The sequence below is a fragment of the Microplitis demolitor genome, chromosome 10, assembly GCF_026212275.2.
Source record: "Microplitis demolitor isolate Queensland-Clemson2020A chromosome 10, iyMicDemo2.1a, whole genome shotgun sequence".
NCBI classification, from domain to species: Eukaryota; Metazoa; Arthropoda; class Insecta; order Hymenoptera; family Braconidae; genus Microplitis; species Microplitis demolitor.
In genome coordinates, this window is record NC_068554.1 from 1,322,074 (window position 1) to 1,336,926 (window position 14,853).

The 14,853-nt window shown below is 31.0% G+C and overlaps 2 protein-coding genes across 2 annotated transcripts; both read left to right on the forward strand.

Moving 5' to 3' along the window:
• Window positions 1–362: 362 nt before the first annotated feature.
• On the forward strand, window positions 363–3,471 carry LOC103580131 (uncharacterized). The gene is made up of 2 exons (XM_008561786.3): window positions 363–790; window positions 3,029–3,471. The coding sequence occupies exons 1-2, from the start codon at window positions 430–432 to the stop codon at window positions 3,361–3,363; spliced, it is 696 nt and encodes a 231-aa protein (XP_008560008.1). The 5' UTR covers window positions 363–429; the 3' UTR covers window positions 3,364–3,471.
• Window positions 3,472–6,685: 3,214 nt separating this feature from the next.
• Window positions 6,686–7,885, forward strand: LOC103571872 (uncharacterized). Its single transcript, XM_008550195.2, has 2 exons — window positions 6,686–7,259; window positions 7,382–7,885. Exons 1-2 carry the CDS (start codon window positions 6,761–6,763, stop codon window positions 7,762–7,764), a joined length of 882 nt encoding a protein of 293 aa, XP_008548417.1. The 5' UTR covers window positions 6,686–6,760; the 3' UTR covers window positions 7,765–7,885.
• The last annotated feature ends 6,968 nt before the right edge of the window (window positions 7,886–14,853 follow it).

Consider the following 14,853-nt stretch of genomic DNA (forward strand, 5'->3'; position numbering starts at 1 on the left):
AAAAGGAAAATAAGCTTTGAATGGTGACAATTAAAAGTGGATTAAACTAGTGAGCGATTGAACGAAATATATTTAGTCGGTCAGCAACAAAAGAGACCTATCACGTTTTAAATTTGCTTTGTGCATTGTAATGCATCACACACGACTCATAGAGGTGTAAGTAGACAGTAGACTGTAGACATAGTGTATATGAATTGAAATGATATATATATATGTATATATGAAGAATGAAAAAATTTAAATTCTTGACAAGAACATTGCGTTTTCTTTGCCAAATGGTTCACAGACATTGAGTTATAGCCCCTCCAAACAAATACGCTGCTGATATAAAAGAAAAAATGTCTACGGGCTAAAACAGTCGAAAAAAGTACGTCAATCTCAAGAGTCGCCGCTTTATTTTGCATTTGCTCATATATATCTTCAAATAAAATGAAAAAAAAATTTATTATTTTGCTTTGCGCGGTTGCGATCGCGAGGGGTGACTCCGAGGACATCGAGGCGATCGAGACCAAGATGGTTCGCAAAATGGAGGAGCTCAAAAAATTGCACAGTATTAAAATTTTTGGAGACATTGTTACGCTTGAAAAATTAGATGACAGTGATGTTGTTAATGACCGGTCGAAGCGCACTGACGACCCGCTCGTCGCGAGGGTTGACGATTTTTTGGCCACGAGGAAAATTAAATTGACGTTCCCGAGTGACGGTTCCGCGGCGGATTTATTCGCTCGCGCTTTGGGGAAAAAAAGTTTTGATTTTGAATTGCGCGGGCTGACTACTGGCGCATCTGAAGGTTAGTTCGTATGATATTTTATGAGATTGTTGATAAATTATTTATCTAATGATTGGAAAATTATAATTATTTTTAATTGATCTTACGAGTCATTTTTGTCCCGAAAATTGGTAATTTCCAGATTATAAATTTAGTCATTAATTTTATTGGTATTCAAGTCTTGTATTGCTGTAGAAACTTTATGACATGTGACTGATAAATACTTATACTTATATATATGGTAATATAGAATTATGGGGTGACATTGTTTTTTTGAGATTTTAAGATATTTTGAAAAAAAAAGTTACTAAATAAACAATGGACACTGAAATTTTTTTTACCAAATTAATTGCGAATTATTCATTTGATTAAAAATTATTTGCATATTTGGAAAAATCGGAAGTAAATTCGGCGGGAATTTTGAAGTGATGTAGATTTTATTCGAATTCGCATCTACTCCGATCTGGAATTTAAAATTTGAATTCTCGTTGCAGTTAATTTTAGTTTGAGAAGGGTGAGGGGGGTCGTGTAATAGAAAAGGGGTAAAATGGGCCGTGATAAATTTTTCATAAATAAAAATTACAAGGGTATAATAAGTGATATTTTTAAAAATTGTACAGAAAATATCAACACAATAGGCAATAAGAGCGACTCAAAATTACTGAAAAAAATTTTTGAATCGAAATTAGCTCTAAAAATTTTTTGAATGTAATTTTTAGAATAAAAATAAATCTACAAAATGCATGTGTACATTTAGCTGCAAATTTCTAATTTTTTGAGGTCATATTGACAATACTTATTTTGGGACTAAAAAAAATTATAAAAAAATTTGGGAATTATATAAAATTTGAAATAACCAAAAATTTGAATTATTTCTAATAATTATAAATTTCTATGAATAAATATGAAAATAATTGCATGATCTAATTAATTAATTTTTGAAAAATAATTGCATGATCTAATTAATTAATTTTTGAAAAATAATTATGCAAGAGGTAATTATCTAAAAATAATAATTGTGGGATTCTAATAAAATTTTGGCATAGATAAAAAATCAATAGAATGTAAAGAAATAAAAAAATCTAATTCTAAAGTATTAGTAGTAATTAATAACTCGATATTAATAAATTTGGGTGTAATAAAAAATCATAAGTTCACGATGTTGATCTCCTGCAGAGTTTAACCATCGAATGATAGCTACCTCTGGAGGTGGTACACTCTTATATAGTATCCAAGATCTCTCGTCTTCGACCAATGACATTTAAGTGGGACATTGACATGATACCGAGATTGGCCGACTAGTAGGTCGATCGTTTCCGTATCCAAATCTGAATCGTCCACCTGGTTTTGAAATATCACCGCCTCGAAATTCCACAGTCGTAAAAAATATTATACACGTCATAAATTTAAGATTTATATTAAATTTACGCTTCTTACTTTTTGAATAAAAAACTTCGTGGAAACTTGCAGCTCGATGTGGGATTTTGTGATATTGAAAGGTTTTACAGGTTTGGGTTTGGGCACCGGTTCTTTTGTCAAAAGGGCGGAGATTTTTTTTTTAAATTTATGATGTATATTGATACAGTCAATGCTGGACAAAGTACTTATTGTAGAAAATTCACGGTTTGTGGGACAAAGGAAACGGTAAAATATAAAATAATGTACTGGTACAGAGAGGAATAATGAAATGAGGATAGGGTCAGCAATGAGAGTGTCGGGTGTTAACTGAAGAAAGTAGGCTTTGTTATATGTCACATATATCAATATTCATTATTTTCTATAATTATTTATAGTCTAATCACTTGTGTTATATATTTTCCAAAATTAGTAGCATGTTAATTTCATCATACTTATGTCAAATTTTTTTTACGGCTTAGAATTTTTTTCCAAAATCTAAATTTTGACAATTGGGTAATTTTACATTTTTTTTTTTAATCTACTCAAATCTCTACAAATTTAAATAGTTGAAAAAATACCAGATTTAGATCTCGAAAATTTTTTTTTTACAAATTTTGGTTGCTGCAAAAATTCTACGAGTAATATTTTCATAAAAAATTAAAAAATCATTTTTATGTTTTGCTAACAAATAATAATTTTTTTTTTCATCTTAGGTGAAGTAGAATTTTTAAAAAATGAAAAATTGAATTGTAAATTTTAGTTTAATAATATGAAAAATTTAGATTACGGTCATATCGAAATTAGGTTTAAAAATTTTACTCAATTTACTAAAAAAAAAAAAAATGAATTATTCTGTTATAGGAAGAACAAAATTAAAGAGGATGGTGTTACCAGTATTACTAGCATTGAAACTCAAGGCCTTGATAGTCTTGCCAATAATAATAACTCTGATTGGCCTTGTGGGAATAAAGGGCCTCGGCGTAGGCTTAGCAGCCCTTCTGCTGTCAAGTGCCGTTGCCCTGAAGGCTCTTTTGACGCCGCCGCCGTCTTATCCAGCCCGCGTCAGCTACGGGGTGGTCAAGCCCGAGATCTACCACGAGCACTGGCATCGTTCTCAAGAGGAAGTGAACCAACCCTACAAAGCCTGGGCGCCCGAGCTGCCCATCGACCCTTACCCCTATCACGACTTGCCTTGAAAATAATCAAAGCCCTGTAAATTAAATTTTCTATCACATTTTTCATACTCATTATTTATTTATTTATTTTAAAAATTTATCAATAAAATAAAAAATTTATTTATTTAATTAGCAAATTATTTATTTAAAAATTCATTAAAAAATATCTTGATACTAATAATCATAAAAAAAAAAAAAAAAATACATGAGAAAGGCCGATGACCTGAATACCGTTGGTTTAAAGTGGGAGAGAACGTGAATGGATAAAAAAACATAAAAAATATATGAAGAGAGTGAGGAAGTGATAAGTGGGTTAGTGGGATAAAAAAAACGGGGAGAGAGCCTTGACTTAATACGACTGGCCTTCTTCTGGTAGCCTCGAGCAAAATAATAACTCTGTCTCTTTTTATCCTGATCCTCCTTCTTCTTCTCCCTCTTTACCTCCCACTCTTGCCTCCCTACTTAGTGTGCGCATGGATCCCCACTTTGCGCAGAATAAACTTGAGTGAGTTTAACATCAAGGTTAGTGTGCCATTGCCTTGGCCCTGACTTCCATTCTATTCTCAAGTATATGTCCGTGGCCGTCAATCGTGACACTGGTGGAGGCCAAGGTGGGGGCCATTTGACGTCACGCTCCCACCAGACAAAAGTTACCTTCACTTTGGAGTGAGGTTGCTTGTATTGCACTCTGGTATTATTATTGTTATTACTATCAATGCTATTGTTGTTGTATGTACTGCAGTCATATCAGCATGGCGGGAATTACACATGACTACGCGGTGCATACGTCAACTGGTGGTGGGTGCAACGCGTAAATAGTAGGGATCGGCCTTAATTGGCTTGACGTCAAGTATATAAGCGCGAGTTGATATCAAAAGGTGAACACACTTGCTCTGTCGCGGTGAGCGATTCCTTGGTTACCACATGTGCCAGATGATATACCGTACAGTACATTGAACTATGACTCGAGGCTACGATTTATTTATATGAATAGATCGATTTTTTTTTTTTTTATCAAGAATTTTTATTGATCATAAACATAATGATGTTTTACTATTTTTATTTTATTTTAGATTTTAGTTAATTACTTTAGATTAGAATTTTTTTTTTTTTATAAATATAACAAATTTTTTTTTTTTTTTAATTTTGATCAAAAATCAATTAAGGAAATAATTTTTTTTTTTTTATGTAATGAGGTTTTACAGGGAAACTTTTTTTTTTTAGGAAAATTACAAAATTTCGACTCTGATGTCTTTTGATGATATATTTACAAAATAAATTTATTTGGCAAAAAAAAAAAAACAAAAAAATGCACATGTAGAAAATTAAAAAATCTAAAGGTGCAATTTTTTAAAATATTTTTTTTTTTTTTAGAAATGATCGTTATTAAAAATTCAAAAAATTATTAGACGTCGGCGAACTTTAGAATTACAAATATTTTTTTTTTGACAGACGATTTCACTGACAGGTAAAAATTATCTGTTGAGTGTAATTAAGAATGAAAATATGAAATTTTAATTAAAATTTAAAATTGACATTAATATAGTAACTTAAATTAATATAACTTTAATTATTTTAGAGTTGTAGGCGAGTTTCTATTACGATATTTATTATAAACTAATTTTTTGAATGCTGACTTGAAGGCGAGGCGGAAACTAATCAAGAAAATATGAAAATTAATTAACTGCTCTCTTTTGTCAGATGATGAAAGTATTAAAAAAATTATAAAATAAAAATATATGTCTATTTATTCAAATCAAAATATATTTTTTATTTTTAATTACCGGATATTTTAATTTAAAATATTAATAAAATAAAAAAATAAAAATATAATAAAATTTTTTTTTGAGAGTCATGTCTTGTATATCACATAATTATTTAAATATAGTAATTGCACAACTGCTAAGTAAATAATAATCAGCGTAGAACATAACATTATTACTTTCTTCGTCAAAATAAATTGATACTTAACTTTTGCTCTATTTCTACAAATAACACGTTATTGATTGGATGATAACATATAATACAGATTATATATTATACATTATAAAGTGAAAATGTTAATGTGTATTATATATTATTTACTTTGTGTGATAGGGTATTAGCACTCATACGTGAAATTTAAAATTTTAAGTATCAACTTTTTTTTTTTAGTTTCTATAAATTTCTAACTAAAAATTTCAAGTAAAATAATTTTAAAATATGCACAGAAAAAAATATTTCCTCTAGCAAAAAATGTTCACTTTCGCTAAAAATTTTTTACTTATTCCAAGAAATTTTTCAGAGTGAAAATAATCCTGAAGTTAACAGACTATTTTCGGATTTTTTTTTTTTACCAAATTAATTGCAAAAAAAAAAAAAATAAAAATATGCACATGTAGAAAATTGAAAAATCTACAAGTGCATTTTTTTCGAATATTTTTTTTTGAATAATTTATCGTTTTTAAAAAAATTCAAAAGTTATCAGACGTTGCTTAACTTCAGTATTTTGTGTAGAATAATTTTTTTTTCATTAATTAATTTTTTTTTTAATGCCCGAAATTTCAAATTTTGAGTTATCAAAAGTAAGATGTCTCATTTGGCCTCACCTGTCCGTCAAATTTGAAATTTTTTAATTTTATGATTCGCAAAATTTCGGATTTTTTCAAAATTTTCTGTCTAAAAAAATATTATTGACTCTCCTCATATTAAAATATATTTCAAACTAATCATCCCCATTATCAAATTTGTATTTCATCTGACCCTCAAAAGCCAAAATAAAATATCACCGCAATAAATTTATCAAAAAATAAAAATATGACACTTGCAATAATCTTTCAACAATCGGACAAAATTTCCCGCCGTAAAAATTGTAGCGCAAAAAAATGAATGCCCCATAAATATAAATACAATAACTTTTACCCTACTAAAAATATTATAGCTGAATAAATCTAATTTATAGTTTTTACATAAAGTCAACATTATTTTTATATTTATTAAAGTGAGTCAAGCAGATATAATTTATTTCAATTTTTTTTTTTTACATAAATTCGCGATAGTTTTGTTGTTCTCCGCTCTATTTGACGTCGCGAATAAACTAAGGATAAAAGATTTGTGATTTTATTTTCCGTCTACGACACTGTCGGTGAGAGAAAGACCATAGATATTCACAGACACAACAATTGTTTATGCGAATAGTAAAGTTATAATAATAATAATAAAAAGGCGGGTCTAATAGTGTGCTCCAGCTTAAAGGAGAATGTAATATGAATTGTCGAAAGGAAAAAGTACCTGTCCTCTTGCTCTAAGTTACTATATATAGTCCATCTATTTGCAGATTCTGCTCAGTGTGCAATCACGCCTTTGGTCGGAAAAAACAAATTCAAAATTATTAACTCTGTTAGAATCGATAATTTAATTATTCAAAAAAAAAAATAAAATGGATTCACGGATGTTAGTGGGTATATATTTGATCATGGGAATTTTCGGACATGGATACGGTGAAATAAACCCGAAAAGTTGGAAGCAATCTGTCGAGGATGTCAATTCAAAAGGAGATCACAAAGAAAACAAAGAAACTGCAATGAATAGAGACTGCATTAAATCCTACAGCATGACGTGTCTGAAACTTGACGTCGTTTCGTTCGTGGACAAAATTTCGGAGCAACAAAACTTGGGATTGTTCCCTGGAATTTCGGTGGTCAAGGAAAACAATACGGACAGCATACCGGCTTCGGAGCTCGTTGCCAATTTGGCCCGCGATTTTCCTAATGATGTCGAAAAAAGATTGGACGCTTTTCTGGTCCACAAAATTGGAATGTATTTAAACAGTCATTCGATTTCTATAAAACTTTTTGATGCCAAAACACTTGAAGACGCGCGAAATTTGAACCAAGAAGTCAAGAGTTTTGGAATTTTCAGCACCGACTCGGAAACAGGTAAGTTTTTGTCATTCATTCTTTACTATTACGTTTAATGGACGAGTAGAAGGAAAATTTGCTGATCGGATGTCAAGAAATCCTGAATATTTTTATTCAAAATTGTTTTTCTGCAATTCCAGATACAGGCCGTGGCAAAAAGGACAAATCAGGAATGAGCACCCTCACAGCCGGAATTATGATGATGAAAGGAACCCTCGGAGCCCTAGGATTCGGTGCTCTAGCGATGCTAGCCGGCAAAGCGCTGATGACAGGCCTAATGGCACTGATGCTGTCAGCAATAGTCGGCCTGAAATCCTTGACCAGCAGCTCCGAGAAGAAAACCACCTACGAAGTGATCGCCAAGCCCGTTTACACGAACACTCACTCCCACAGCAGCGAAGAGCACCACGCAGGTCACGGTTACGGGCACTCGGGTTACGGGAGGTCAATTGACCTCTCGGACTCACTGGTCCAAGAAAGCATCCAGAAGTACAGCAACCCCCGAAATCGACGTGGCGTCTAATTCAATCATAATTTTTCATAAAAAAACCATTAATTAAAACTGTTAGAAGATTTATTTATGTAATTTAATTGTTATTTATTTTATATCTTGTATTTAAATTTAAATAAAGTAATTGATGATATCTGTTCCTTTTCAAGACAATAATTAATATGCAAGTCAGTATCAAGGTTAAGAGGATCATAATAAGTTTATTCAAGATTTTAGTGGTAAATGACAATATAAATCCATATAATTACCTCTGACTATCCTTATTTCTCTAGTTCTTAAGGAAAATAAATAAATCTGTTGGGTGTTGTGTGACAATATTAACAGTATTTTACAGTAAATTAATGAAAATCGTGACGCGATTATATTACAATACTTCGATAAAAATATAAAATTGATTAAAACCACAAGCGACATGATTTTTCTACTATATAAACAGCTAGTTGGATTTTATTTCAAAGACAGTCGTTTTTTCGCATTGTATCGACACTAAGCGACTGTCAAAACGTCTTTCTGCGATGAAGGACGTTTATTTGCTAACCGGAAGCTGTTACAAAAAATTATACTTCGGTCTATTTATTATCGGTCTTATTTGTTCCGCGCGCTCTGATGAAAACCCGCGGGATTTCAAAGAGGGAAAATTGTCGGTGCTGGGAAAATTCGAAACCGCTGGTAATTTTGGAAACAAGGTTAATCTTTTGGAAACGACCGATCTGAATGAGTTTTCGGGGCGCGCTTCGAAGGACAGGAAGTTTGGCCATGAGGGTGAGGGTGAGAGTGAGGAAGGCTTGAATGAGATAAAAGAGGGTAAGCATATATTTGACTATGAGAGAAATGGAGTCAGGTTGGATGTACGCATTGTGCCGGTGGTTAATGAGACCATTGAGGAAGAGGATGATCATTTTCCGATGATACCGGTCCGAGATTTGGGAAAATGTCTTTTGGATTTGTCGATTAACTGCGTCAGAGATCGGGTTGCGCGTTATATTGACGCAATTGGACGACTCAAGTATGTTAATTTATTTGGGAAGTATGTTAAGTTCATTAAAGTGAGAAACAGTTTGCCGACGAGAAGGTACATTGACCCCCGGGCTATTGGGACCAGCACTCAGATCGATCGAAGTATCGACGACTTTTTCAATAAATTTATTTTGAGAATTAATCTTCCGAAGTGGAATCCCAGGAGAAGGGAACAGAATCAAATCGATTTTACTTTTGGTGAAAATGCTATTGTTGAAGGTAACGTTTGATTTTTTTTATTTTAGTAAATAACATAAGTTATTATTGTTATTATTATTTTAGGGAGAGGTGGAAAAGGCGGGGGTGGTAAAGGAGGAGGTAAAGGAGGAGGCAAAGGATGTAAACAAATGATGATGTGTATGATGATGGCAGTGAAGATGAAGATGATTGGTAAGATCATTAATAATGGATAAAAAAAAAATTATGAGCCGAAATATATAAAATAAATTTTGAAAATTGTCTAGCTATGATGGGATTTGTGGCAATGAAGGGACTAATGATGGCAGGAGCCTCGATGATGATGACCAAAGCGATGCTGGTGATGAAAATGATGAGCTTCAAAGGCTGGCCATCTGGTGGAGGTGGTGGAGGCCACGGAGGCGGTGGTGGGGGAGGTAATTATCATCTAGTTGTTAATGTTTTAGTAACAATAATTATAACGAATAAAAAACTAATTAGATTAATCGTGTCATCGTCTCTTCCAAAGCGCCCTTGAAGGAGATCGTTCTATTGACCAAAGCATCGGATGGAGGTGGAGGTGGCCATGGGGGTGGAGGAGGTTACGGTGGAGGCGGGGGAGGTCATGGTGGTGGAGGAGGACACATTTCGCCACCACCGACTAGTTACGGTCCCCCTTCAAGTGGCGGTGGAGGCGGCGGTGGTTACGATTATAGCGGTGGTGGGGGTGGTGGTTGGGGCCGCAGCTTCAACAACCGACTATCTATGACAACTTTGTCGGATCAATATTCAAACCCCACAAACCAACAGATTGAGGATGACAACATTTCAATCATCAATGTCTATCCTGATACCGGAGATAAGCTCAATGACAGCGACAGTCGTCATCATAACTCCGGGACTCATGATAGTCAAGACAATATCGGCGAAGTGATTCAATTAAACGGTGACTCGCTGGACATTAAAAAACCTATTGTTGTCAATGATTACAATAGTCATGATGGATTTATTAATAATCATGTAAATGGTGATAAGAACAATATTTACGCTAGCAACTGGAGAAATTATGAAGAAACTCAAGGAATATGGGATCACACTAATTCAATAATTGCTACTCGTATTAAAAAAAATAAATAATTATAATTATATTTATTAATTTATTTAATATATTTATTTTGTACCTATTTATTTTTTATAATGAATTATATTTTATTTAATATATTTTTATATTTCTATTAATAATTTCTGATCCTTTCCTTTCTTATCCGTTGAATTTTTAATTACAAATATATGAGAGTTTGAATTGGCATCCGACACTAGCTTTAATGAAAACTTGTCAGTATTTTAATTAGAAAAGTATCTTTTCCACTCCATGGTGAAAAAAGTTGGAATTCATCCTCTGAAAAGGAAGCAAAGTTAAAGTTTTTTGTTATGGAACATGGAATGAATTGGAAATGGACATGGATCAACTTTTCCTGAAATAATGGCAAAAATTAAAATTTTTCAGTGCAAATGTCGTTAATCAGTGGGCATACTGTGGAAAGCAGGAAATTCTGACCCGCGTTTTTGCTGATCATGGCTTCAATCAGATCGGCAATCACATGGGTTAGAAAATTTTGAAAACTATGTAGGGTATAGGTGTCCGGAAAATTTAGAGCTATGACCCAAAATGTCAAAAAAACTCATTTGTTGAAGAATATTTTGGCCATACAAATTTAGTCATGCAATGAAACGAATCCAATCCTACTCCATTTTTTTCAAATTTTTAAAACTACCCATGGTTTCTTCTGAAATAGTGTTACTGTTCATGGAATGTTTCCTCATTTCTACAAAATGACAACAAAAATCATTCATGACGCGTCATCTGGCCGAACTTATCAGCTCTTTGTCATCAATCTCCGCTGATAAATTTTAAAACAAAGATGATTTACTAAAAAATCGGTTTGATCGTTTGTCAGCTCTTGCCGCCTGAATTTTCTCCATTACCGATCGTCATTACTTTCATCACAACTCTACCAACTGCTGTACAAAGTAAACTACCGCTCCCCACATCGGCTACAAGCCGTTGACTAAGAAGAAACGAAAAAAAACCGGTTAGAGAAAGAAGAAAGAGGAATCGTTGGAACAAAATATGAACTTGTAAGCAGTAGAACTGAAGTAGAGAACGAATTCTTCGTATAACTAACGGTCTGCCCACGACTTATCTACAATACGTGACTGTAAGCACGTGTCATATATGTACTCGTCCGATTTATTTGCTCTTGTTCTTATATTAACCACTAAACCTCCTAGCCATTTTTTTTCACTCGCATTTGCTCTACAACGGCCCAGATTTTCTGTTGCGCAGGACGACAGGTACATAAGTTATTGTTTCATTTTTCTCTCATACAAACAATCGAGCTAATGAGAATACTTTTTTCGATTACTTGCACATTCATTAAAATTTTTTTTTTCATTATTTATTTTTATGTCACTTGACTTCTCATAAGGTGTCCAGATGTTTTATATATTTTATATACGTACCAACAGTTATTATTATTGCAGTTATGTCTAGATCGTTAATTATAATATTTAATGAATTTGATGATTATGTTAATGGATCAGAATTTAAATTTTGTCCAATATAATATATATATATATATATTTTTTTTTTATACATATACATATATTTATTAAGTAAGCCGGCAGTCATATTTAGCCTTGCGGTCACCGATTTTTCCAGTTCCGGTTTGTTTTATCTGGCATCTTTTCAAAAGTCAATATATATATATATATATGCATACGCATGCTTTCATTCTCAATGGTTTCTCACCGTTAGTCAACCCAATAATAAATTTATTTATTTCAAATAAATAATTATTAATTGTAATAATTATTTTATTTATAAATTTATTAATAGCAATAATTAAATAAATTATTTTAAGAAAAAGTTTTAAATTACTGTTAGAAAGAATTTAATTTTCCGTATAATTAATTTGTAATAAAAGCAATTGCTGTAATTTAATTTTTTTAATTAGAGTAATTATTATTTTTTTTTTTTTATAAAAATCGAAATAAAAATATTATCAGCAATTTATTATGAAAGTAATGATTTAATTGGTGACATAATTAAGGTGTTAATGATCACTTATCAGTGAATGTAATTCACTTTCATATTTGTATATTTTTTTTTTGAAAAATCGATAACGACCGGAAGTGTGATGTTCTTCATGCATCAATGGGTTTTATTATTTGCTTATCAAGTTTAAATAATCATCATAATGTAACACATGTGTGTATGTGCGACATGTGAATGTGTGTGTGTGTTTAATGATGTACATATTGATACTGAAAGTGTTCTATTATAATTTCATAACATTCGGGACCATTAGTTGAATCATATTTGCAAACTTGTCTGACAACATTTAAATTTCGAATTCGGCATTTGATTCGCAAAAAAAAATTACAAATTTTTTAATTCAATATTTAAAATTTTTTGGTTAATTATTAAAATTAAAATTAAAATTTATTTAAAATGGGACTGGTATGAATTTTTAGGTGTGATAAAAGGGAATTCGTCAAAACCGTTTATTTTTTTTTTTTTTCTTAAATATTTTGATAAGTGGTTGATGTAATGGAGATAATGATATTCGGTAAATAAACACTAGACTATAAATATACGGCTAGATCGTCAATCAAAAATTTATCGAGCTTAAAAACTTGGATGTAAAATAATCCCCATAAAACCCGTATGTTAATTTACAGTTTTTATGTTTATTTTAATATCAACAAAATTGCTGGCAATAAAAATCTATATTTTTTTTTTAATTAAAATTTTACGCATATTCATGAAGAATATATTTTTAGTCTCAGTAATAAATTTTATTTGACCCACACAATATTTTACCCCCACCCCTCCCCTTGCATATGAGATTTTTTTAGAATTCTTATATATTTTTATACAATTTTTAAAAATTAACAATTACGATATTAATTAATTGTCATTATTAATTACAATTTATAATAAATATTTTGCCAGAATAAAAAAAATATTTATAATTTTAATTCCCATAAATTAAAGTTGTAAATAATTAACTGCGTTTGCGGTTGACATTAAAAATTTTCGGTCAAAATTGAAATCAACCAAGAAAATTCCTGCATAAATAAATTATTAACATTTCGCTAAAAAATTTAAACAATATTAAGTCTAAAAAAAAAAATAAATAATAATAAGCAATTTATATATTGCTCATCCGGTTATCAAGCCAATTTCAATTAGTAGGCCAATGAAATTCAGGTGTACGTCGACCCGTTGGCCCGTTCGACCTGTTCTACAGTGGAACGCGACCAGCGACGAATCTCAAGATATTACTTTTTTTTTTTTACTTCATTTCAAGGATTCTCAATAGCGCGTACATCCTACCGTAGGTTACCAAAGAATCAATTATTGTCATTCTACCGTTTTACTTAAAACCCACTTAATTTATATACATGTACAGGTGTATGAAGTATATTACAATATATGTAACTTGCAAATATGAAGCTTTCAACTCTACCAATGTCATTCATTGTTACTTATGGTCCATTGGTACTTTTAAACTCTAAAGAATTTTTAATGACAGCTATTTTATAAAATTCTCTGTTTCATATTTTTATATTTTATTATTCATAATATTTATCACATATATTTTTAATGCGTTAACGGGTTTCTGCGAGTGCATTCATTTATTTATTATTGCTCAAGTCAGATCTGAATTATTATAAATATATATCATTAATAAAAAAAATTATATTTCACATCCTTTAACCTGGGCTGTAATTTTATTTTTTTATTTTTTTTTTTTTTTTTTTTTTTATATAAAAAACTTAAAACCACTTTGACACTTTTTATTTGAATCCTGGGTCACCGCATTAAGTCTTGACCTTTCGCCTCGCAAGGTGAGCGGGCGCCATAAAATTGACCGCTTTGTTAATAGTAATTATGAAATTGATAATTTATTTTTAAATAATAAAACTACTAAAAAAAAAATAATTGCTTGTAAAAATTTTTTTCAATGATCACTAATCGAATATTTGGAAAAAAATATCTGAAGAAAAATTATTGTGGAATAACATCTTTGATAAATAATTCACTGAGACAAAAACATCAACACTGATAATAACACCGGTATAAATATGTAATGATGACACATAGTTATATACTTACTTACACTTACTCTCTTATTATATATCAATAAAATAGTAAGTTAATGTCACTAACATGATCATCGGAGCGTTAGAAAATAGAGAAAAATGATAAACCGAGCGCTCAATCACTTGGATAACCAGTTTCGCGTGACTTAAGCTTTCTTTGCTCCTCGATTACGAGATCCGCATAATACTGTCTTACATATACTCATCTTTTTCCCCATAAAATATTAGAAATTGTGAATTGATAAACAAAAAATTGATAACCCATTGCTTGATCAGAAAACAACAGCATATAGATACTTGTAGTAATTTTCATATGATTTTGTCAAGATTCAAAATTACATGACGAGTCACTACTTCCTTTATGGGGTTTTTATTTTATTTTTTTATCAAAAACTGGACTAGGGCCAGGATTTTTGCGTCAATTTAAAAATAATTAATCATAAGTGGTGTGAAATTTTTTATATTACGGGGGAAATATTGGTGTTATGAAAAAAGTTTTCAAACAAAAGTTGTGTAAAATTTAATTTTCGAAAAAAAATTTCTCTTATGATTTTCTCTTAGGACTACTAAAAAAGCTGTAATTTCAAAATTAAGATTTTGGTAACTTCCCAAATTTTGAATCATTCATTATGAATCTTAATTATTAAATTACGGTGAAAATATTGATCATATAAAAAAATCATAGAAGACATTTTTTTTAGAAAATTAAATTTCCTACAACTTTTGTTCGAAAAC

What these genes read in the sequence shown, in the direction of transcription:
- LOC103580131 (XM_008561786.3), top strand. Translation starts at nt 430, where the DNA reads ATGAAAAAAAAATTTATTATTTTGCTTTGCGCGGTTGCGATCGCGAGG. An exon ending in GACTACTGGCGCATCTGAAG is followed by an intron (nt 791 to 3,028) that starts GTTAGTTCGTAT and finishes ATTCTGTTATAG; the next exon opens with GAAGAACAAAATTAAAGAGG.
- LOC103571872 (XM_008550195.2), top strand. Translation starts at nt 6,761, where the DNA reads ATGGATTCACGGATGTTAGTGGGTATATATTTGATCATGGGAATTTTC. An exon ending in CAGCACCGACTCGGAAACAG is followed by an intron (nt 7,260 to 7,381) that starts GTAAGTTTTTGT and finishes CTGCAATTCCAG; the next exon opens with ATACAGGCCGTGGCAAAAAG.